This window comes from Abrus precatorius, unplaced genomic scaffold (assembly GCF_003935025.1).
Source record: "Abrus precatorius isolate BTA unplaced genomic scaffold, Abrus_2018 Scaffold8, whole genome shotgun sequence".
Taxonomy (NCBI): Eukaryota; Viridiplantae; Streptophyta; class Magnoliopsida; order Fabales; family Fabaceae; genus Abrus; species Abrus precatorius.
The window spans coordinates 2,702,374-2,728,100 of NW_020874428.1; the positions used below are offsets into that span (position 1 = coordinate 2,702,374).

At 29.8% G+C, this 25,727-nt stretch overlaps 2 protein-coding genes across 2 annotated transcripts; one reads left to right on the plus strand and one right to left on the minus strand.

The window, feature by feature from the left end:
• Nucleotides 1–846: 846 nt before the first annotated feature.
• LOC113847760 (zinc finger protein 3) lies at nucleotides 847–2,093 on the minus strand. Its single transcript, XM_027477027.1, has one exon. The coding sequence runs from the start codon at nucleotides 1,967–1,969 to the stop codon at nucleotides 1,085–1,087; it is 885 nt and encodes a 294-aa protein (XP_027332828.1). The 5' UTR covers nucleotides 1,970–2,093; the 3' UTR covers nucleotides 847–1,084.
• A 10,584-nt stretch (nucleotides 2,094–12,677) lies between these two features.
• Nucleotides 12,678–14,905, plus strand: LOC113847831 (class V chitinase CHIT5-like). The gene is made up of 2 exons (XM_027477126.1): nucleotides 12,678–13,959; nucleotides 14,644–14,905. Exons 1-2 carry the CDS (start codon nucleotides 12,750–12,752, stop codon nucleotides 14,664–14,666), a joined length of 1,233 nt encoding a protein of 410 aa, XP_027332927.1. The 5' UTR covers nucleotides 12,678–12,749; the 3' UTR covers nucleotides 14,667–14,905.
• The last annotated feature ends 10,822 nt before the right edge of the window (nucleotides 14,906–25,727 follow it).

Below are 25,727 nucleotides of genomic sequence, written 5' to 3' on the forward strand. Positions count from 1 at the left end.
GCCACTGCCCTTCGTACACATTGTATCGGAATCTTTTTGTCCCAGAAGAGGAATAACCCCTAAATAATATATTTTTTTAAGAAAATAGAATTTTCATTTTCTTAATTGATAATAGTGCCCGTTTGAAATGCATTATGAAATCTACTTTGAATTCTTTTTTTGAAGCATTTTTCAATATATTGCACAAATTAATTAAATTAATTAATTAATTGATTTTAAAAAAAATTAAATACATACTAATTTTATCTTTATTTAAAATCATTTAATTTAATCATACCATCAATATTTTAATTTAAAGAATATTGATTTTAATTTATGGTTTTCAATACATTTATTTATCAAGAATAAAAAATTTAAATAAATACTTCAAAAATTATGAAATACTTATAATAAAGATTACGAAAACCTTTTAAATAATGTCTCTTATAAAAAAAATCAGAAGAGTGTTGGAGCAATGAATTGTGCTTTCATAAATTAATGATCATAAATGCTTCTTCTAAGTATTGGATCAGGACCATATTTTGAAAATAACTTGATAGTAGTCGGTTGCAGATTTATATAACATAGCATGGGGCATGAAATATTGCTCTTGAATTTCTGATCCTAAATTTCTTGAAGAGAATAGGAATTCATTCTATTTTCCATAATCTTTCACAGATTAAATTTTAAATGGGGATGATTTTGGACGGACAAATTTGGTTTATGAAAATGAAATAGATGTAGCAGATTCTAATTCAGTCTTGATACTGATCAGCAAGAGTTATAGCCACTTTTAGGATCTTAAAAACCCCTTCATCAGATTTATTGACAAATTAGGGAGAAAAAAAATCCCGGCAAGAAAAAGACTCAACAAACCTTAAAATTTCACCTCAATAAGGCACCTGACCTAACTGGAGTTGAATGATTCTGAAGTCATATACAAAAAAAGAACCTTGAACTTTGATCCTCCGATAAATAAATATACACAAATGTTATTTCACACGGTGAGAAAAATATATAAGTTTGGCAAAATCTTAACTATACTGATCTAGAATTACTCATAATCAAATACTATAAAAAAAACAAACCAAGCCCAAAATGTTGTTCAGAGCTTGAGGGATAAATCAAGGTGCTTCATTTCATCTTGATTATTAGTACTCTTCACCCGAGTTCCACCACTAACAACCACATATCCACTGATATCTTTATTGGCTGCAGAATTAATCATAGGACTAACCACTTCAAACCTGCCAACACTGTTTTGTGATGGTGATGACAATGTTGATTTTGTCCTGTGAAAATCTGCCACACCAGCTAGCTTTGCTATGCCAGGTTGATGATCAATAATGGGTCTTGACCAACCATGATGATGGTATCCATAAGAGCTTCCAAACCCATTAACATGAGAAGGCTTGTGGATCATGGAGTGTGCTTGAATCCCAAGAGATCTATTGTTGCAAGCACCATAAAGGGGGAGAGAAGCCATGCTTGCAAAGCGATTGTTATGCACAAAGGGAAGGCCAAAAGCTGCTGCTGAAGCCATTAACTGTGTTCCAAACCTGTGCCCTCTTTTTGCTATGGACCTTTCTCTCTTGTGTGCATTTTGGTGGCCCCCTAGAGCTTGTGAACTGTAGAATTTTCTATGGCAGTAGTTGCAAGAGAACACTCTTGGCTCAGCATCAGATCCACCGAGAGGGGTTTCTGATGAATTAGCATTAGATGATGATGATCCCATGTCTAAACAAGTGATGAGGTTGAGTTCTAGTCCTTGTGGACTACAACCAAGAGTGTAATCATCACCAGAAACATTCAGATCCAATAGGGTATTGTGCTTTGTCTCCTTTTCTTCCTCTTCTTCCTCGAGAGATTGTTGTTTCTTTTCATGTGGATTCTGAAGTGGGGTACTTGGACTTGGAGGAGCCTCTGGAATAGAAGAGAGCATGATGCTTGATCTGTCACAAAGGTATGGCTCCTTGCTTAGTCCTTCCATATCAGAGTACTTCCTCTCTCGTCCCCTTGTTGGTAGGTTAAGGAATTTTAGTTTGTTGAATCTTGACCTTTTAAGTGGATAAAGTAGTATATATTGGAGAGAGACAAATGCCTTATTCCTATTATTAATTATACTATATATGGCTATGGAATGACCATTCTAAGCTAAAGTGTTTGTGTTGTTAAAATAGTACTGAGAAATCCTAATATCACACTTTCAAACACACTTTATGAATAAGCTGTATTGAAAGAGAGTTATACACATCATTTGGCGAGTTTTAACAGATTTTAGTTAATAATAGTGTATTCGTATCATAATAGTAACTATAGTATAGTTGAAAAATATTTTGTAAACAAACAAAATAGATAATTAATGCTTGTTCTCTTTGGTTTTAATAATTTTGAAATACAGGATAAAAAAAGAAAAGTAAATAATTACAACATAAAATTATTTTTTAAATGTTTAAATTAACAAAATTATAGTATAATTTTCATGAGAAAAACTAATGGGGATTATGCAATTTTGACTTTGATTGAAAGTCCTGTGCATAACCCATGTGGCTGGGTGCATAGACGCATATCCCATTGTGTAATATAGTGGGCCATATGGGTGTGTGTGTGTGTGTGTGTGTGTGTGTGTGTGTGTGTGAAGGAATTATATCTGCATAAAATGTATGGTTTCGTATGAGCCCATGTCTCTATTATCTGGCCATGCATAGACCCCTTGTGGGAACATTGCTTTGTTAGTATTGGAAACCAGCAATAAGGTACCGTTTGGACTTTGGCCTTTGGGCACAACAAAGACCAGAAGGAAATTATCAAGTGTTACCATCACGCGCGCCTTAAAAGTACCTTAATCATATCATATTCACATAGGAGACAAAGCCGAACATTGTCCATGTATACCAAAGTCACCAAACAAACTTTCCTTAGTACTTGAAAGTCCATCAACAAGGCCACCTTGTCCCCAGTTGTTGCAAGATTGTCCCATTTTCCATCCAGTTGTTGCAAGATTGTCCCTTCGTTTTCTAGTTACAAGTAACGCTTTTGTATCTATATCTACACACTTTACTTTAGGTTTAAACGAAAATAAGTTGTGAAATTACAATGAATACTCCATTTGCATAAAATCATTGTTTATGTCGAAAGATGAACCTATCTTTCCACGAAAATGATTCTAAAATATTCCATCTTTACCATTTTTTATCCTTGTGATCTATTTGATCACTTATGAGATGTAACAATATTCTAATTCTAATGCATCCAAAATTGACCACTTATGAAAACTCATTAACAATCTAATGCTTATGAATGAGTAAATACTTCTTTCAACAATCAACATTGTAGCTATCTTTGCAACTAATGAGACTGAATTTAAGTGTAACTTTTTAATTTAAATACACTTAATATTATTTTTTATTATCATTAATTGAAATTTTGTATCAATAATTTGCAGTACTTTCAATACTAGTTTTTATGATGAAATTATTAAAATAAACTGTAATAATAATAATGTACAAATTAAACATGGTGCATGAGCTAGCAATAAAATAATTTGAAGGCGGTGAAAAGAAAGTAGCTATAAAGGTGGGGGAAGAAATCCTATGTGATGTGTCCAATAGTGGCAGAAGGGACAAATGGCCGACAATTAAAAGAGGAAACTGATGTGGAGTCCCTCTAATGCCCTTGATAGTGGTATTTGGAATCAAGTTTCATTATTATTAATTAAGAGGATCATATCTCCAAGTTAAACTATTGGATTAGGTGTATAACTTTGGCTTTTGCGTGTATATAATACTAATAATTGTTACCATATTCTCAAGTCATTTTTGGCAACTTTGATTAGCAAAAGGCCTAACCCCACCTTAAAGGGTCATGAGTGAGTTTTGTAATTTTAAACTGATTAATCTCGTTGGACAAACAACTCAATGACTCCATGTTAGTATATTGTTAGTTGTCTAATCAATACATAGAACCAAATCTCTTTAAGAGATTTCTCTGTCTGTCTAAATAGGTCCACATTTGAAAGTCCCTCGAAAAAGAAAATCACAAAGTTCCAATCCATCAATAAAAGATATCTTTAGGATCCACATGAAAGTACTGGATTGAAGACAACTACAAAGCCTTTTCGTTCCTCGAATCATCTGTGATTATTGATATGTTGAATTGGATTCCCCCTATTTTTAAAATTCATTTTTGGTTAACTTTAATCAAATTTTATACTTTATCACTTGTTTAATTTAATTCTGAATTTAAATCTCATTCTATTCAATCCAAAACTTAACCCAATTGAATTAAAAAAAAAACATTTTTAATCTGTTTAGTTCAATTTATAAAGAATCAAATCATATTATGAAAAATCTTACTATGTAGGTAATAATAAAATCAAATAATGGAAGATGTTGAAAATTCTCTCGCTCCCTCTTTGACACAAACATAATGCTGATAATGACAAATGAAAACATGGGTGGCTGGGCCTTGATTGTCACGTACACGAGTTACAGATAACCCTAACATCGTCTTCACTTTCGCAGTATAACGTGCTTTTTCTTTCTTTCAATCTTTAATTTTCTGCATCATCTCACGCTCGGCTCCCTTTCACACGCTTCCAAAAAGTCGTTTTCCAAAACCCAGTTTGCTTTCTTTTCTGCATGCAAGTTGTGTGCTACTTACGACCATATGAATATATGAATCTAAAACAAACATTTCTTTAAAGAGTTTCAAACATGGAGGCAAACGTTGATACACAAGTACAATGTATACAAGAAATATTTTTTTATTAATTTAAAACTACCACGCGTCCATAAATTGATATGTCACTAAGTTTTAATATTTTTCATAAATTAAAATACTTAATCACTTATGGTACTAATCAATTTTGCTCATATTTCCCTGCATTACATGGACCACATTGTCCTTGACCTTGGTTACTTTCAGCTTGTGACAAGAAGAAGCATGTAGTTTGAGTTCAATTTCTATGATTTCTTCTTGTGTGTTATCTTTGTACGTAAATATTAATTGATAGAGCACTCTCTAACATGGACCGTGACAACCATCCTTTCACCTTAAATATTCTGTGACCCAAAAAAATTTACTAAAAACGGTTTCCCATTATCTGAGTATACGACAATGGAATGCCACTGTTCATGGAACTGGAAACGACAACTTTATGTTGCTGGTTGATGATGTCAATGAATAAATATAATGAATTAAGGCCTAGTCAACTGGTTGACACCCTCAAACCAAACTGCAATGAATTTTTGGCTCATGTCAGTGGGTGCCCTCCACTTGCTTTTATTTATCTCTTAGTTCATTTTATTTTCCTTGTTTGTTTTTTAAGCTTAGCCTCTGTTTATTTCAAAATTAAAAAAAATACTTCTTTTTTCTAATCACATATTTCTTTTACCGAAATTACTTTTTTATTCAAATAAAATAAAATTATTATAGATGATAAACTTTTCATTTTAAATATTTAATTTGACTATATTTATTGAGACTCAAATTCAAAATTATAGATTTAACTGGAAAAATGTTAAATGTCTAGTGACTTACTTATATATATATCGTTTAATGAAAGATAAAAATTTCAATGTATATGATTTAGTTATAGGTAACAATTGAAAATTAATTGCATTAAAATAATTATATTTTAAATTAAACAAATACTTAATTTGTAATTAAAAAAAATCGATCAACGCAAAAAAGAGAACATTGAGAATTCAATTCTACCATCTGCCCGATTATAATGAACCTGTTCCATCAAAAGACTTGGTTTAATTCGGGTGACAATTTCAATTAAAAAAAAAAGTGTTTAAGGCATTGTTTTCATGTGACAATTTCATGAGCAACAAGTGATGGTATTCATTAATTAATTACAGCAAAAAATCACATTTAAATAATGAAGTGAAACAGTATAATCACAATCCAATATAATAAAAAAAAAAACTGATAGTATGACATAATAGTTGTAAGTGGTACTAATTACAAACATCAGTTATTAAAAAAAAATTTAGATTCTCCTCATCCTCTTTAAATGGGGTACTGTATATCTCTTCTCTCTAAAATTTTTGCAACAAAAATAAAATGTTTTTAATAATTTATAATTTTTATTTGGTATATCATTTTTACTTTTTTTTTAAAAAATGAATCTCTTTTAAACATCTTTCTTTATAAAATTTTTTGTTAAATTTTATTAATTTTGTTGTTAAGTATAATTTTTAATTGGATCTTTTAAATTAGTATCACATTTGTTTTAATATTAAGAGATCAGATTAAAAAAAACTTTCATAATATTTAAACAAATCAAATAAATAATAAGATAGGCAAAAGTAACATCTAAGAATTAAAAAAAATTATATAAGAAAATAATTATCTAAACACAACTGCAAATTTTAGTGATTAAAATATTAATTAAAATAAATTTTAAAATAATAATAATAAAACACAATACATGCATGTTGTAGCAATGACATGTGTTAGTCACTGTTGAAATTGTTTTTCTGCATTTCTCACTAATTTTTATGGAGGTAATGACAATGATACTTGTCGATTATTTTAATTTGCTTCCTTCGAATTCTTCTATTAGATTTGAGACATCTCGGGTTTTAATTAATCACACTGGATCAACATGTTACCTATTATTAAACTACATCAATATAAGTTATATTTATTTTTTCAGTATTTAATAATTTTTATTATGTGATTTATCAAAAATTAACCATTAAATTAAAAGTTTCTATCATATAAATTATGTTTTCATAATTTTAAATTAATCTAAAACTATTTCATAAATTATGCATATTAAAATTAATAATATGTATATTTGTAATATATAAAAAAAATATTTTAATTATTTTTTATAATTTTTTAATTTTAACAAGTCTGACATAAATAATTACATATATATATAATAATAATTTTAAAAATATCCAAATCCTCGTTGTCACATTAATTATCTAAATTATTATAAACTTTAATTATCCACTAATCAAATTTGAAACATCTAGTGTTATGATACATAAATATTCATATATCATAAATTCGAAAATATTTTAATCTTAATTTTAAGCCTGTGCATTTATAAAACTATTGCTTATTATTTCAAGAGGTGGTAATCTCTTAGCCATAAAAAAATAGATAGTTCTTTCAGGGTCTTCTAATCAATGTATAGGTCAAATTAGGAAAATCCTACTCATGTCCTTGATTAGCAATTTCAAGATGTAACTCAAATATTGTTTCAGAGTGTATATAAGAAGTAACTTTATTTATCCAGAAAAATCAATATAAAGAAGTAAAAATTTCGAATCCTTAAAAAAATCATGTGATCCTTGTGGTTTATGTAATTTCATTTCTTAAAAGTTAGTTCAACTTAGCTAAGGTTCTTACCTAATACCTAACCTATAAGGGTTTTTTTTCTTTCTTATGCAAACTTTAAACTTTGTTGACATTGGAAAATTATTTATAGCATATATCGATCAAATATTTCATATTTTTTTCTAATAATTATTATTATTTTATTTGCTAATGGATTTGGAAATATAAACATATATAAATGAAATAAATAAACTTGGGGCCACAAAAGTTGCGAAGGTATAGAAGATGTTGAATCATAAGGCCCACCTTGGATGTAACATCATAAGGCCCACCTTGGATGTAAAAGAGGTGAAGGATATGATGGGGAAGGCGTCACATGATCTCAAATTGCTACTACTCGACCCACTGGATTGGCCCACCATGGGAAGCCCATTTTATTATCTCAAACAAACAAGGGATAATTTTTTGTTTAAATATTTTTAACACTTTTTCCTTTGTTTAGTCATCGCTTAAATATGGTTTGTAAACGAGTGTCTTATTTTTAAAAAATTATATATAGTTGTCACCTTACATTTTGACATATCATGAGTTTCGAAGAGACTTAAAGAAACACTTAAATATATTTTAAATTCATGTAAATATAGCAATTTTTAATTTTAGTTTTTTTATATTTTTTAATTGATTTTGATTTTTACTAATTTTAAAAGTTTTGAAAAAGGTTTCCGTCATTATTTTGTGATAATATAACATGCATCTTATTAGGTTTATGCTCAATTAACGAGGCATGTCATTAATAAGTGATAATAATAAAAAATTAAATTTATGAAAATATTAAAAAAATGTATTTAAGAAAAGAATATAGCTATCAAAATTAAAATATATTGTATTCCAAATTTTTTTCAAAGGACTGACAAAATATAATTAAGTAAAAAATTTGTTACTCGGTCTATTTTTTCTTAAAATTCAACTCCAAATCACATTTTAAAAATTTTCTCTGATGAGGTTCTAAATTTAAATGATTAGTATTATTTATCAAAAATTAAATATTATTTTATTTTTATCTTAAACAATTATTACATTGCAAAATTTTATTAAAAATTACTCTTTTTTTATTCTTTGCTTTTTAATACAGTTTTTAATATGCAATTTAAATTTATTTATTTTTTCTATTTGGGTTCTATAAAAATAAAAAAAATCATTTAAAAAACATCTTTAAAATTATAATTGTAATATATGTTGACAATAATGATGGAGGTCAGATATATTATCCGATTTTGCTATTCTACTAATGGAATATTGTACACTTAGACAGAACTTTGAGTGACTAAACCTCTTATTAATCAATGATTAAGTACATGAATTATGTAAATTGATGGAAAATGTTTTAGAGGATCATATTTAGGATTCGACGTACCTTAGGTGATATTAAAACTTAGATACTTTAGGTAACTTAGTTGGAATGAGAGAAAGATTACGGTTTAGATATTTGATTATGGCTAACTATGTTGACTCTAAATTAAAATATAGATAAATTTGTAAGAAAAATCTCTTTACTAAAACTATGACACTGAAGAAGGAGGCTATCCAACAATAATGACAAAATGTTAATGTGTGTGATTTTCCATTAGAATAGTAAAGTTTTATAGATGTTTAGGGTAACAAAATAATTTTTTTCTACTTTTTTAGACCACAAAATTTAAAAAGATAAATAAGCACACCTTGTTTTTGAAGTATTATATTAAAAAATTCTTTTATAATAGCTCAAACATATAATTATGTTCAATATATCATTGAGATTTGAGTTGTGGTTAAGTGTGATGATTTGTAAAGATAATATAAAAAAGACTATTTTCTTAGTGACTTCAAATTTCTATTTAGGATGTTAAGTAATTGTGATAATATAGAGTACTTTTCTCTTGACAAGCTTAGATTTTTCCTAAATCTTTTTCTTATAAGGTTGTTTTGCTAACCGAGATACAAATATTCAACTATTGTTTTTATGAAATATTATAGTGTAGTAGTTTAGTTTTAATAATAAATATGGTTACTTGATTATGATTTAAAAAAGAGAGAGATAATTTTAGATTGAACCCTAGTATTTGTAGAGGTGATTAAACTACAAGCATTTTTACTCATAATTTGCAAGATTTATCATTTAAAGGTAAGTGATAAGTCTATGATTTGATATATTTTATGCCTTATATTTATACACTTAAATTCTATTTTATATATATTTACACTGATTATGTTATTAATTGTTACAATTTAGCTGAAAGTTATTATTAGTGCATTATGAAGATATTTTGGATAAAAATTAAATGATTTTATCCCTTGGTCATGGCATGTGAATTTGAGTTTTAATTTTAAATTTTAAATTTAAACTTAAATAAATATTTAAATATGAAAATTTGGATCAATTTTCAATTGAAAGTATAAAATTAAAATTTTGAAGATTGACAAATTAAATATTCTCTCTTAAAGATTGAGATCATCTCTTGAAGGCCAAATCACGATCCTATATCTTATTCTACACTTTATATAAATAAACCTTATGCCCTTAAGAGATGATACTACTCTACACACCTTCTTCTCCCTCTTAATTCTGACTTATTTGACTGTTAAGAGTTATTGGAGATCATTGGTAAAGATAATGAACATTCTTTCAGAGTTCGAACGAGTAATTGAATGCCCTGTGGAGAACAAGAACTCTTTTTATCTTTTTTCCTTTTGGGTTTTTCTTATTTGAATTCTCTTTTGTGTTTTATAGATTAGTTCATTATGTTTTTCGTTATTTATTTTGTTGAGTAGCTAAATCCATAGTTAGGGTTATGACAGATCCTATTGCATACTCTATATGATTTTTATGTTTAGTAATATTGGTTTCTTTTGTATTTAGTTTTTATCCTATTGAATTGAATTGTTCATATTAAGAACTGATCACTTTTAGTATCTTATAGTTAATTGCATTGTAAGCGATCATACCACATGTAATTAATGGAATTATAGCATAAAACATGACAAATGGTTAGGCGGATCAAATTTAAGCACTCTCTTCCAATAGTTATTATATTAACAAATACATATGTTCTTTATGTTTTCTCTACCTTTTACCTTATATGATCATTGAGGATCGTTTAGGTAAAAGAATATTAACACTACATTATTATTGGATGTTAATAGATTAAGTAAGAGTGCTTGGTAAAAACTAAATTAAATAACATTGATATTAAACTAAAAAAAAAAACATAAAAATGTGTAATAGGTAAAACCCTATGTCCTAGGTTTTTCTCATCCAATTTCTATCATCCAACTATTTATTCACATACAAAAACAAAATAATTGATTTCATACATAAACTTTTAAGTGATCCTTAAATATGTTTTTAGATAGGATTTTGGTTTAAACCCTAACCTAAAGGCTATCAAATCACTAAAATAAAGTGTAAAGTTCTTAAAATCAAATTAAAGAGATCATAGTTTTATCTACCAAAGCCTTAAATTGTGTTTCTTCTTTTTCAACCTCAAATGGTTGATACTCAAACTTGCATTCCTTGTTTGAACTTAGAATGTTGAGGTGAAAAAGAGATTAGAACATGATGAAAGAGAATTTTGATGTGGATAAAATATTGATTGGATTAAAAAAGAAAGAAAAAAAACAATGGTCATATACAAGTTGCCCTAATCTTGCAAGAAAACATAAGGAAATGAATGCCGAAATTTGTTAAGTATATGAAAGAAAAATGCTTCATATGACCCATCTAAGTTGACTTAAAAGAAAATAAAGAAGAGTTATTACGTTTATCTATTTTTTACCATGCATTTTTATATGGTAAAAGTTTGACATACTTATATTCTCATTCTTTAATTATTATTTTACTCAAATACCCTATATTTTAAGGGGTAATACTAAAATTTAGTAAAATACTAAACTACCCTATATTATTTTATTTAACTTTACCAATTAAGAATTTAAATTTCTCTTACCTGTCCTCACTTAGCCATGTGACATAGTTTACAGAGAGGAATTTTTTTATTTATTAATCATTATTCAATTTATTCTATTTTCATTACGTATTTATATAAACAAATTTTCATTAAATAATTTATTTATATATTTTCAAATTCAATATATTATCAAAAATTTTAAAATTTATATTTTATTTATTTCATTATTTAATTAAAATATTTATTAATTAGAACAAATTAGTAATAATATATTATTTTTTGTTACGCGTATTATGATTATTATTATTTTACACACGTATATGTGGGTGAGAAAAAGATAGAGACACTAATATAACCCTTCCACATTTTGAATAATCAATTTACTCCATCTATCTTAAATTAAACACATAGGTTTTAGACCTTTCTTTCCCCCTCATTTGCTTGTCTCTGTTTCTTCTTTGAGTTACCATTCTTCGTTGTTTTCTCATTGTCGTGTCTTTATGTTTGTTTCTCTCCTATTCATATTGTACTTATTTTCATAAATGTGTAGGGTCAGTTAGTTTGAGATATTATTGCTTTCTTTAATTTGGCTAATGTACTGTAGTGGCGTGATTTCTTTCATTTGACGAATTCCACTATGTATGTATATATATATATATATAGATAGATAGATAGATAGATAGAGATAGAGAGAGAGAGAGAGAGGATATTATTTTAGACACCATGAATCTGTCTCTCTATTGAACATCGATCAGTGGCCATACAACGAATGCACTAACTGCAGCCTACACCACCAAAAAACCATTTGTTCCTATGAACCAATCAGTGCCTTACTGTACTCCAATGAGTTAAGTGGGTTTGACATTTCTTTTGCAGTGGAAAGTGGTAAAACTATTGGGCCAGACAAATTTTAAATACAACTATTTCAGTTATTTTTAATTTTTTTTCAAAATTAATATTTTATAATTTTATCTTGATAATTATTATTTTCATAAATTGGATAAATAAAGTTACTGGTCAATAATAAAAATTAACATTTTACAGGTAAATAAATTAGACCACCTTGAATCTAGATGAAAAAAAAAAAGATGAACCAAGTAAAAAAATAAAGTTAAAATTTTAAAATATAAATTCTATAATTTAACAAACTTAGTCGACCCATTTTTTGGACTCTAATATGTCAACATTATATCTAATTTTTATTCTCTTTTTGAAGTCATGCGGAAGCATCTTTCACTGGGAGGAAAAGGCAGACAGTTAATTTCTCGAATATAATAATGACTTTAATAAGGTTGACATTATCGATGAAAAACCTTATGTTGTGCTGAACCTTTGTGATTCTAGACGTTTTGACTTGTATTATATTGGTTACCTTGTCCACTTTTGTTTCCTTGCGTTTGATTTATTCCCAGTATTTAATATTCCCACTGTAATGTTCAAACTTCGAACCCACTCCTCCTATTAGAGTTTGAACGCAATTTTCCAACGCCACCAAAAATACAAATATCCACGATCCTAATCTGTATGTCAACAAAACCCACGAGTTGGCACATATATATACACATTCAATTAACCACCTTTTTGGCACATTCCCATTCTCTTATGATCAACATGGCCCTCCAAAGGCAAATTATCACACCCCTTTTGGTTATATTCATGATCCTCCACTCTTATGCACTTCATGAACCTTCTAATTGGGAATATGAACCAAGTAGAGGTAGTGTCAGAGCTGCATATTGGCCTTCGGGGAGTGATTTTTCACCCTCTTCTATTGACACAAAGTACTTCACTCACATCTATTATGCCTTCATAGAACCCGACCCACTATTTTTCAACCTTAATGTCACCGAGTTTCATAAAAAATGGATACCTAACTTCATCAACGGGCTCCGCTACCGTCACCCGCCTGTGAAAACTCTTCTGTCAATTGGGGGAGGTGGCAGCAATTCAACCGCGTTCTCTCTCATGGCTAGCACCAAGCAAAATCGTCAAGTTTTCATAAAATCCACCATCCACGTGGCACGCGAATACGGGTTCAACGGTCTTGATTTGGATTGGGAGTTCCCAGAAACTGAACTTGATATGTCTAACCTTGGTCTATTGTTTCAAGAGTGGCACCAAGCGTTGGTGGTGGAAGCTCAAATTCAGAGAAAACCGCGTTTGCTTTTGACTTCTGCGGTGTACTATGCTTCCACAATTAAGCTTATTGGTAATGGGCCTAGATCATACCCGGCCCAAGCCATTACCAAGTACTTGGATTGGGCTAGCCCCATGTGCTTTGACTACCATGGTACATGGGCCAATTTTACGGGCTTTAATGCTGCTTTATATGATCCAAATTCTAATATAAGTACCCGCTATGGGATCGGGTTGTGGATCGAATCTGGTGTGCCACCCGAAAAGCTGGTCATGGGCTTACCATTATACGGGCGGGCATGGAAGCTCCAGGATCCGAATGTACATGGGGTTGGGGCTGAAGCGGTTGGTGAAGCCACTGATACGGATGGTACTATGGACTACGATGAAATTTTGGTGTTCAACAAAGATAATGGTGCCAATGTTGTGTATGATGAGGTGGCTGTGTCATTCTACTCTTATGCGGATACTACTTGGATCGGGTATGATGATGGACCCTCCATTACGAAGAAGGTTCGGTTTGCTAAGTCAAAGGGCTTGAAGGGCTATTTCTTTTGGGCTATTGGGAAGGACAAGGATTGGACCATCTCAAGACAAGGTAACCCACCCCTCCTTGTTGACTTTACCAAAATTATAATTTTGTTGACTTGTTCCTAACTTGAAATTATTATTTTTTAAAATCTATTTTTTAGTTCTCATAAGCAAAATTTAATATGCGTTTTTTAGTTTTGTAAGTTTTAACATTTTTAAAATAGCTTTTGTCACTGTTTAGTATTATGTGACATAAGTATAGTTATACCATGTCATATGTTATTACAAAATAGTCCATGACAGTATAATTAGATATATGCCGTGTTATTATTAAAATAAAATATATTTTTTAAAAATATATAATTTATGAGGATAAAACAAATGAAATTTTTTAAGAAACTAGAGTAACATATTTTAAGTCTAATTTTTAAATAACGAAACTTAATATATGCATTAATCATTTGCCAAATTGATATTAGAGATTCGTGATATGGGAACTATTTTGATAAAAGTAGCTCACAATCAAAAGTATTGAGTGTAATAACTATCATGAAAAACTAATCTGTATGACCCTCTTTTAGAACAAAATTAACTTTTTTTTTCCCTTCTTTCTTGTTGTCTTATCTTTTAGCTTATTTGTTTTTAAATTTTTATTCTGATTTTTATTACATTTATTTTGGTAGCTTTGGTTAATTGAATATGGATTATCTTTATATTTTATTCGCAACGTCTGAATTTCATTTTTCGACAGCTTCGAATACATGGGGACACTGATGGCAATACCAAGTTTATCACGTATTGTTGTTTGGCTTATTAGAATTTTACTGAAGTGGGAATTTCAAGTAATCTGCAACTTTGGTAATTGATGAAGAATCTTAGTATTGGGATCAATAATAATAGTATTTTTTACATTTTACTTTTATACATATTATTTTAACAGTATTTTTCATATTATATTTTTTCTTTCTCACATTTATTTTCACTTCTTAAATTTACGGCAAAATATCATTATCCTTTTCATGATTTGGCCATATGCTTTATTGATTTCAGTTCACATACTTGAATACTGTGACTATGTAACAATGAATATAAAAACACATTGGGAATTTCAGATAAAAAACTAATCATGCATCATACATGAGTCATTAAGGCATCGGGATAAAGCAATCATCGGATGCAATCTGAATAGATAGCACAAAACATTGTATTTTATTTTTTATGGTTGATGGGCGTTGACTGATTGCACCCTAATTTAACACAAATTGCCGCAATATATATATTAATAATAAATAAATATTTACTTTAGTCTCTTAAAAATATGTAATTTCAATCAAATTAATCTCTTACATTTTAAATTTTAGTCTCTAATATTAAAAATTGTCAATCATGTTAGTTCTTCCTGTTAAGAGATGTTAAAATTAAGTAACGGAATGATAATTTGTTACATTAAGTGACACTTGACATTGACCCAAAATGATGTTTTAAAATCTTCTAAAACTATTATTATTATACTTGAATTTTAATATTTTTGAACAATAACATTTTTTGTCTTTTACTTCTCCTTCTTCTATGGAATCTTTTTTCTTCCTTCAACCACTAGTATAATGACGTCGTGCTCCTTCATCTTGAGTTTTCTCACTTGAACCACCAAATCTAAGCCTCAAATATGTGGGTGGACAACTAATTGTTATCAAATTTAGTGAAAAGATCTCATATATAGGACATTAACATTAATGTGGGTTCTTGTGAAAGTTGTCATTAATGAAACTCTCATAGTCCTTTATGATGATTTTTCTATAGTTCAAACCCTCCTTGAAGCTAACAAGAGATAGATTGTTATAGTTTTCCTCAAACATGTTGATGGAATTGCTAGTTTTATTGTTCTACATCTAACAATCTATTACACCAATTGCTAAGAAAAATAAGATGTCATGGAAGAAGAAGTAAAAGACGAGGAAGAATCTTATTTCTCAAAAATTTTAAAATTTTAAAATAAAAATTTTCTATTTTTTAAAGATTCTAAAATAATGTTATTTTGTGTTGCAGTCATGTGTTACTTAACTTGATAAATCATAATTCTTTTACTTAATTTTAATGTCTCTTATCCGTAAAGACTAACATAATTAACAATTATTAATTTAAAAATTAAAATTTAAAATTTAAGAGATTAACTATAGATAAGTTACATATTTTAGAAATTAAAGTGAAGATTTATCCTATTAATAATTAATTATAAACTGGGTTAATTCTTTTTCTTAAAAGATAAAATAATCCAATTATCAAATTTTAACTCCAAATAATATATGTTTCACTAAACTAATCAAGCATGAAATCAGATCATAAACCCTCAAATTTAGTATATAAGTTCAATCCATTGCAAATGGATTTTCACTTCTCGCCACATATTCCAAAATTCGCAATTAGCGGGTAACATTTTGGCGAATTTTGCATTTTTTATACTATCACTTGAGAGACTAATTAGGTTTGTTGAAGGTTATGTTTAGATCAATGAAAAGAGACAAAAGTGAGATAAAATAGATTAAAATGAAATATAGAAAAATAGAATATAATGGTGTGAAGATTTTATTTCTTAGATATATTATACTAAAATGAAAAAAATTCATCTTACTATTTAAATTGTAAACTAAATGGAATGAATCATAATGATTTTATTCTTATAATACTATTATTTAAAAATATGTATTTCTAATTTAATTTGTATACTTTATTATATCATAATTTTAACAAATGATGCTTTTGTTTGATTATTTTTATTTAAAATATTTCTCTCTTTTTATTCGATTTATTTATGCACCTAGCTTATTAGTTAAAGTTGATTCTTGATTCTTATTTAAATTGTTTTAGATTAATTATTTTTATCATTATTATATGAGTAAATTTTCTTTTTTATTATTTTAATGAATTATCTTTTATACATGAATTACTTGAAGAAAAAAAAAAAGGTCTCAACGTGCCCCATAGCCTTGTCATTTTTTGTGCTTTTGAGCACGTAATCATTAGTTATTGAGGCATGACCTATTTTAAGCATCAACTGAGTTTTTTTGCTTGTTAGGGCCTAACTATGCCACATTACAACAATTGGCTTGCCCGATTTGACTCAAGAAAAAATAATTTTCAATTAATTAAGATATAATTTTATTAAAAATAAAACTATATTTAACTATATATTAAAAAGACAAAATTATATCTAATCTAATATAGTTATAAAAAATTTATAAAATTATTGTTTTTATTCGTTTCTCAATTAGTTATCAAATTACAATTGAGATACTTAATTTATTAAATATAAATTTTTTTATTATTAATGATCATGTATTGCAATTCCTTGTACAACACTTTTCTCGAAGCTAGGGATAATAGTAGCTTTTTTGTTAGACATTATCAACTAAGTTTTAATTAGCATGCATAAACACACACACACATAAAAGCAAAGCTAAGTTGCACTGTGTTCTGCTCCCAACAGTCCCTGAAACCCAACAAACAAAATGTGAAATAATTAACTTGCCAAAGAAGTGATGTGCCTTCTAAAAGCAAGGAATCCCAAGATTTCGTACCAAGAATGAATCTTTATGATATAGTTATTATATAAGGCAGAGGTTATAAACTTATTTGAATAATAGAGGAGGGCCAACGATGGTGCTTAGGATAATCATAAATGAGCTCACTGGATCTTGTTTGGATACATCTAATACGTGAGGATCTTCCAACATGTGATTTGAGGAGCCAACTTCAAGGAAGTAACTTTCTCTTCGACCTTTTTTTAATGAATATTGTTGTCTTGATTTCTTCAACATCTTTTCTAGTTCCAGCTAGGAAATCTCATGTATATTCCTCATATCTATAGTAAGGGATATTTAGAACAACGAAAAGTTAAATATAATGTCTTGCCAATTAAATAAATTTCCTCCTTTTTCAATAGATATATTCTAGCATCCAATCCAGATAATCTATTATACATTAAGCTTAATTACAAAATGATAGAAGTGTCCTTTTGTTAAGAAAGACAGTTGACTAGCTATATGATTATTGGTACTACATAATTAAATATGTTCTTAATATTATCTTCTTGTGAGATTTTAAGAGAAATGTAGGAGAAGCTAAGTACTAATGGGGGGGGGGGGGGCTTAAAACACAATTAAAAAACTTTTATTTCTTGTGTGTATATCATGGTAGAAGGATTATAATTAATAAAAATATAGGATTTGTGGAATTGTAGATGGATTAAGCTAGCACCTCCAATTAAGGGCCAGTATGATAGAGATCCCTTTCATAAACAAAGGGAAACATCAACAGCCAATTATACAACTTTTGCAAATATAGCTTAATTAGAACCATATGATAAAGTTTTCTCCACTTCAAAGGGCACAAACAACAGTCAACATAGTGGGCATTCAACTAAGAGGTGATTTGTTAAATAGAGTTGTTTGGATTAAGAGGCTGCCATTGCTGATTACTCACTGTCTCCTTTTCCCCACCAACTCCCTAGCGTCTCAATTGATTCTCTTCGTTTTGATGATCCTTATGTTATTGTTGGCTTTTTACAATGCAGAAGCACATAAGTGTTTTTCACGTGAAGAAATTATAATCAGAAAGTCCTTCAAAACTCAAATTATGTTTTGTTGTAGTAGAAATATCATTTTTAAATTTGGAGGTAATATAACATCTTAAAATCAATACTGTGTCTGTGCGTTTATAGGTTGGACAATACCAAAACTATTGAAACTCTTTATTGTGCTGGCTTTTTTCGGGATTATATCTTAAAGACAAGGCTATGTTAATTGTGACCTATGATGTATAGCAATTTATTTTTGTTAAAATTTGAGATAACATATATTTTATCTCCTCATAGACTAAATAGTTTTTTTCTTATTCATTTAGTTCTATCTTCTTATATTAAATCAAGCATAGAAAGTTAAAAAACAACCTATTACATAACAATATAAATAAATGCCATTTACCAACACTTTGTTGTCAGATTAATCTTTGTTAATATAAAATTTTTCTGGCAAAAGTTTAAGTGTTAGTATAGGCATTATAGGTTCATACTATTAATACAATACATTATACTAATAAATGTTTTTTAATAAAAATATTAATATAATACATTATTTGTTAGTATAAATTTTTAACAACTGTTTTTTTTTTTTTTTACATAAAACCTATACCAAATGGTTAATCTCATAAAATTTGTTTATGTATCGCTTGATCGACTTGGATTTTAGTTTTCAGAGAATAAAGATTGCTTTGATCGGATTTACTTTTAAAAGTTTTTATTAAAAAATGATGATGATGATAATAATAATAATAATAAAAAAAAAAAAAACCCTTAAATATATATATATATATATATATATATTATTTTATTTTTCAGATTATATTTTCAGTTCATTTCACTGAATCGTTCCTAAACATAGTTATAGCTATATTCGTGAAGATTTAAACATATTTATAGCAGTATATATATATATATATATATATATATATATATATATATATTATATCTCAATATAAATTGAAGTCTAACATTCTAAGTTTGTTCTGATCCTTTGAAATATCCTATTAATCCTTAACACAATCGTGTCTTTTTTCCCCTTTTTTGTTGAAACAAAAGAAAAAGAAATGCATTAAGGCAAAGTTATATTTATTTTATTCTTTGGGATGATTTCCCTCAACTATCAAATAAATTATGAACATTTAATTTAAAACAATTAATTATTGGCATTTAAGAAAATTAAAACTAAATTCTATAATAAATTACAACAGTCACAGATGTTAAAATACATATTTTTTCGTCATTACATTTAGGTTATGTCACCTAAAAGTTTCCTACCAATTGGCAATCAAAAGCGCATAAAATGCGGTTACTATATATTCTTGAAAGAAAACATACTTTCATATTAAAAGGGTTAAAAATAAGCAGAAATTCTTGTTTCCTAAACTTATTAATTATGTAGATTGATTGTCATTGTATGTACAGTGTGAAAATCTAAATATATATGTTATATTTTGGAAATTATAAAGACTTGTAGTAGTTTAATTTTAAAATAATCTACGTAACAATGTTAATTATGATAACACGTGGGGATGACATTATCCCCTTGTTTCTTAGGACTGGGTTTTCTATTGTACCGGCGCTTATAGGGCTTTTTGTACGGTTCTACAGCCTCTTTCTTAGGGGCATGTTTCTTCCTTTTGGGAGAGCAGGATGGAAGACCAAACTGTTCGCAGAATGAACCTAATTCTTTCTTGCTCAAAGCCTTTTCTTTGGCAAGCTCTTTTTGGAGTTTATCTTTCTGGCAGGCTTTAATACCGCTATGGATGATAATAGCAGTAAGCTGACCATAATCATAATTATCATAATTAATTTCTCCAGTGGGAGAACGACTTCGGAGTTTACTTCTAATAAGATCTCCGAAGGCTTTAGGAAGACCATCAAGATATTTTTCTTTCCAATAAGCTTGGTTGCAATCTTCCCTAGTAAGGACCCTAGACATGAAGGTATCTTTATACCTTTTGAATTGTTCTAGGGAATCACATTTGAGTTTTGAAAGTAACTCACCGGATCTCTCTCTCCAAAGAGAAGGATCACCAAGGAAATGTTGAGATATTGTGTATAATAACGTATACACAGCATCGGGGAGACGCTCATTATCACTGACAATGGTTTTCCCTTTATCATCAATTTTGACTGCAGAGAGAATGTTATCTCTGTCAGCTTCAGTGAGATAATTATCCCACCAGCCTTTGAGTTGGCCCGTAAAGCCAGCTTACTTATCCTGTAAATATTCACGGGTAAGATAATCAGGAAGGGAGTTTGAAGTGCCTTTGAGATATTCTATATCAAAATCAAAAACACTTAAAATTGCTTGCCATCTCGCAAAGATTTGTTTTGAGGCAAGATTTTTAACATCCTTTTGTAAAATTTCTTTGGCAGACTTGCAGTCTACCCTAATTAAAAATTTTTGATTTAATAAATCAGATTGAAATTTTGAGACGCATAAAACAATTGCCAAAACTTCTTTTTTTACAGTAGAATAATTCTGTTGTGCAGAATTCCAATGTTTTGAAGTATATGCAATGATATGCTCATGAGACTCAATTTTTTGTTTAAGAATGCCTCCATAACCTATGTCTGAAGCATCAGTTTCAACGATTTTGAAGGCTTGAGGGATGGGAAGATATAGGCAATTTATCTTCCTGACTTTGGTTTTGATTTCTTTAACGACATTAGTGTGGACGTCAGTCCAAGAGGGAGGATTCTTTTTAAGCCTATCATGTAAAGGCTTGATAATGTTATTTAGGTGGGGGATGAAATCTCCTACATAATTGAGGCAACCTAAAAACCTTTGCAATTGGGTTTTATCAAGAATCCTGTCAGGAAATTTATCAGCAAATTCAATGGATCTGCTGATAGGAATAATAGTACCTTGGTGAATATTATGTCCAAGGAATCTGATATTAGTTTGAAAAAGACTAATTTTTGATTTTGAAACGGCGAGACCGTTTTGTTTAATAACATTGATAAAAACATTTATATGTTTAAAATGCTGATCAATGGATTGAGAAAAAATTAAAACATCGTCAATGTAAACGATGACAAATTTTGAATAAGGATTAAAAATGTCATTCATGATTTTTTGAAATTCAGAAGGGGCGTTTTTTAGGCCAAAGGGCATAACATTCCATTCGTAATGCCCAAAGGGAACAGTAAAGGCAGTTTTGTACCTATCATTTTCGCAAATTTGGATTTGCCAAAATCCAGATTTCATATCAAATTTCGAAAATATCTTAGCAGAATTAAGTCTGTTAAGAAGATCTTTCTTATTGGGGATAGGATGCCTAATCCATTGAAGGGCTTGATTGAGAGGTTTGTAATTGATGACAAGTCTGGGAGTACCTCTCTCAATCTCAGCAGGTTTATTGACATAAAATGCTGAGCAAGACCAAGGACTCTTACTTTTCCTAATAAGGTTTTTGTCTAAGAGATCAGTAATCTCTTTCTGACAATAATGAAGAAGTTCTTCATTCATCTGAATTGGTCTGGCTTTAGTGGGAATCTGGGTATCTTTGAATCCCGATTCATAAGGGAGACTGACAATATGTTTTTTCCTATTCCAGAAAGCGCTGGGTAGGTCAGAACATATAGAAGCTTGGATTTTGTTTAAAAGGGCTTGGATCTTCTTCTGAAGTGAAGAATTACATAAATATTTTTCAATATTAGCAAAAGAAACTTCTTCTTTTAAAAAATTGATTTGATTAATTTTGTTCTGGATGGAATTAATATTTTTTGTAAAAGGCTTATTAGAAAATTTGAAGGTTACTTGTTTTCCTAAATAACGAGTGGATATGCCATCTTTCGAAATTTGCAGAGGGAAAAGAGCCTTTATGAACGGTGTTCCCAAAATAACTTCATTTTTTAAATTTTTAACAAGAAGAAAATTTGTTTCAACCTTAAGCCCTTGATTTTCAATCACGGCTTTAGAAAGTTTGTAATTAATTTTCAGCTTTGAACCACTAGCAGTGCTGAGTTTTTCAGAGGTTTTTTCAAAATATTTTGTAGGAATTAGACCTTCTAAGATACAATTTGAATCAGCACCTGTATCAAAAAGGGCCAAAGTATCAAGAACAAAATCATCAATAACGATTCTGATATTAATATAAAATTTTTGTATTTTGACCTTGTTGATCAAGCACATAAAAGTTTCTTCTGGATAATCAGAATCATCTTTCACTGAATCATTTTTTTCAGGAAATTCAACTTTCTCATTGTCAGAATCATCATCTAATTGAGAAAGGATAATTTGATGAATTTGTTGTTGCTCTTTGATTTCTCTGATCTCTTTCTTGAGATTATTTATCTCAATCTGGAGATCTTGAATGGTGGTTGGTTTAATACTAGAATTCTTTTCTAATCTTTTGAAAATGTTTGTAATATCAAATTTGTTTGAAGTGAAATATTCTTTAGGTTTAGTTTTGTTTTCTAAAACCTCTTTAAACTTGTTTAAAAAATCTTTTCTTTCTTGAAGATCCGAAATAGAGCTTATAGCTTCAAAAAGAAGGTCTTGTTCTTTTGTCAAAACATTGATTTCTGGAGTTTCATCACTGTCAGAAGAAGAGGCTTGGTCATCATTTTGAATTTGGTTGACCTCTTCTTCGGATTCTTTTATAGAATCCTCATCAGAAGTATCAGCCAGGAGATTGTTGATTTGGTCTTCTAAGGAAGGCTCTAAATTGAGACTACTAATCTTTTTCTTTAACCTGCAATATTTACTAATATGGCCAGGTTTACCACAATTGTAACAAGTTATGCCTGTTCTGGGTTTTTTGGGAATATTGGTGGGGATGACATTATCCCCTTGTTTCTTAGGACTGGGTTTTCTATTGTACCGGCGCTTATAGGGCTTTTTGTACGGTTCTACAGCCTCTTTCTTAGGCTCTGATACCAGATAACCCGAAGTGGACCAGGGAAAAAATAAAAAGATTAAAAGATTAAAAGACTGAAAGGAAAGTAGGCAGTAGCAGGACTACTAAATGAAAATGCAGAAATTAAAAGTGCAGTATGTAAAACAGTTAGCTCATAAAGAAACTAGAACGGTGGTAAAACCAACACAGATCTAGTAAAGAGAGAAGAGAAGAAAGCCGGAGCGACGGTAGTCCGAACAGGACCGGCTAAGAGGGAGAAGAGAGGAAAATAATTTGAAACAGCAAATTTTATTGAAAGATCTCAAAGAGGAAGAAGGCTTACAATAAGATTTTCTCTCAGAGCTTCTCTCTCTTAAATCTCTCTTATGTTGCTAAATGAAAGGGTACCTCACAATATAGACGAGGCCTCCTTATATAGAAATTTTTAAAGTACTATTTCTATAGTTCCGGTTGGTGACTGGAACTATTCACTATAGTACCGGTTACTAAAGATCTTGGATATCAATACCGAAACAATCATCTTCATTCTGATTATCTTCAATATTGGCATCTTGGTTAGAAGTTTCTCCTTCTTCTTGGTTTTGCAATAACAGGAGAACATCTTGAAGATTTTTCTTCATTTTTTCTTTGGTGTCGCATCCTGATAAGAATGCTGCAATTTTGGATTTCTGATTAAGGAATTGAAATGTTGCTGGGTCAGCAAGATTTAATAATTTGGGATTTTTCCCAAAATATTCAGCAACTCCTTCTGGTCCGGCATGATCTGCATTGAATTGATTCCACCACTTTACAAAGGAATACCTATGCAATAGAGGGAGAGTGTCTTCATTCTCTGTCTTGCCATATCTGTATTGCCATGAGAATACCCATGCCAGGGCAAAGTCAGAGAAGTATTTAAGATCTGCTGGAATTCTTGATTCTCGCAAATATCTGCCTTTGTAGATCTTGTATCCTTCCTTGACAGGGGTGGGAAGGATTTCTTCTATTGGCCCAAAATAATCCCACCATTGGAGGAACCAATTTGGAAAGTCATAATTCTGATTCTTTTTAAAATATATTAACCAAGAATGTCGGTTAAGTTTATTCTGGAACCAGAAAGTTCTTGTCCAAGCGTCAATGTAATCCCAATAATTGTATCCTGCTGGATCAAATGGTTGGGAAAACTTTTTATAAGAATTTAAATTTTTTCCAAAAGCCTTTGGAGTTAAGACTTTCAGGATCTGGATTGTCGAATGGGTTGTGACTGATGGGTCTTTGTGGTCTTTGTAGTGTTTGATGGAAACAGAATCTGAATCTACTAAGATAAACTCATAAAACTGTCTAGTTTTATTAGCCTGATATGGCCTGAAATGAAACCCTGGTGGGAAAACTTTGGTAATTGCCTTGTATGGGTTTTTGTCCCAAAATTCAGGTTCCATTTGTATAACTGAGGAGAATTTTCCTTTGGCTATATAATGGCTTGGACTTGAAGTTTTTTGTTTTCCTTTTTGAAGGTCAAGGGTCCCTTCTGGTCTATTGGTTATTGTTTTCTGGGTTTGGTTGAAGGACTGGATTATAGTGTTTAGGCTGGCTAAATCTAATTCCATTTCTTCTTCAGAGGCAATGTCTGCCCAAGATTTATTTGGTAGGCTATTCAAGCTTCCTTGTTGGACAGCTAAAAGCGTACTAATTGGGAGAGCATAGTCTGCTTTGGTTTGTTTGGTGGTTTTTACAACAGAATCAGTCTTTTTAGAGGATTCTTTTGGAGTTCCAGATTGCTGAGTTGATGACTCAACAATTTGGATTGCCTTTTGAGTCGATGACTCAATGGGGGTAGATGACCCAGAAGAAGAGGTATTTGGGTCTGCCGAAGCAGATTGTGATTTTGATTTGTTTAAAGTCAGAGCTAATCTGACTTTGCCGCCTTTAGTGGTTCCTCCCCTAGAAGGGGTAACTGCCTTTCTAGGCATCTTACTTATCCTGTAAATATTCACGGGTAAGATAATCAGGAAGGGAGTTTGAAGTGCCTTTGAGATATTCTATATCAAAATCAAAAACACTTAAAATTGCTTGCCATCTCGCAAAGATTTGTTTTGAGGCAAGATTTTTAACATCCTTTTGTAAAATTTCTTTGGCAGACTTGCAGTCTACCCTAATTAAAAATTTTTGATTTAATAAATCAGATTGAAATTTTGAGACGCATAAAACAATTGCCAAAACTTCTTTTTTTACAGTAGAATAATTCTGTTGTGCAGAATTCCAATGTTTTGAAGTATATGCAATGATATGCTCATGAGACTCAATTTTTTGTTTAAGAATGCCTCCATAACCTATGTCTGAAGCATCAGTTTCAACGATTTTGAAGGCTTGAGGGATGGGAAGATATAGGCAATTTATCTTCCTGACTTTGGT

Bases quoted from the DNA above. Each gene is read 5' to 3' on its own strand.
- LOC113847760 (XM_027477027.1), bottom strand. From the start codon at position 1,969: ATGGAAGGACTAAGCAAGGAGCCATACCTTTGTGACAGATCAAGCATC.
- LOC113847831 (XM_027477126.1), top strand. From the start codon at position 12,750: ATGTCAACAAAACCCACGAGTTGGCACATATATATACACATTCAATTA. The intron at 13,960-14,643 runs GTAACCCACCCC...ATTTTTCGACAG, and splicing joins TTGGACCATCTCAAGACAAG to CTTCGAATACATGGGGACAC.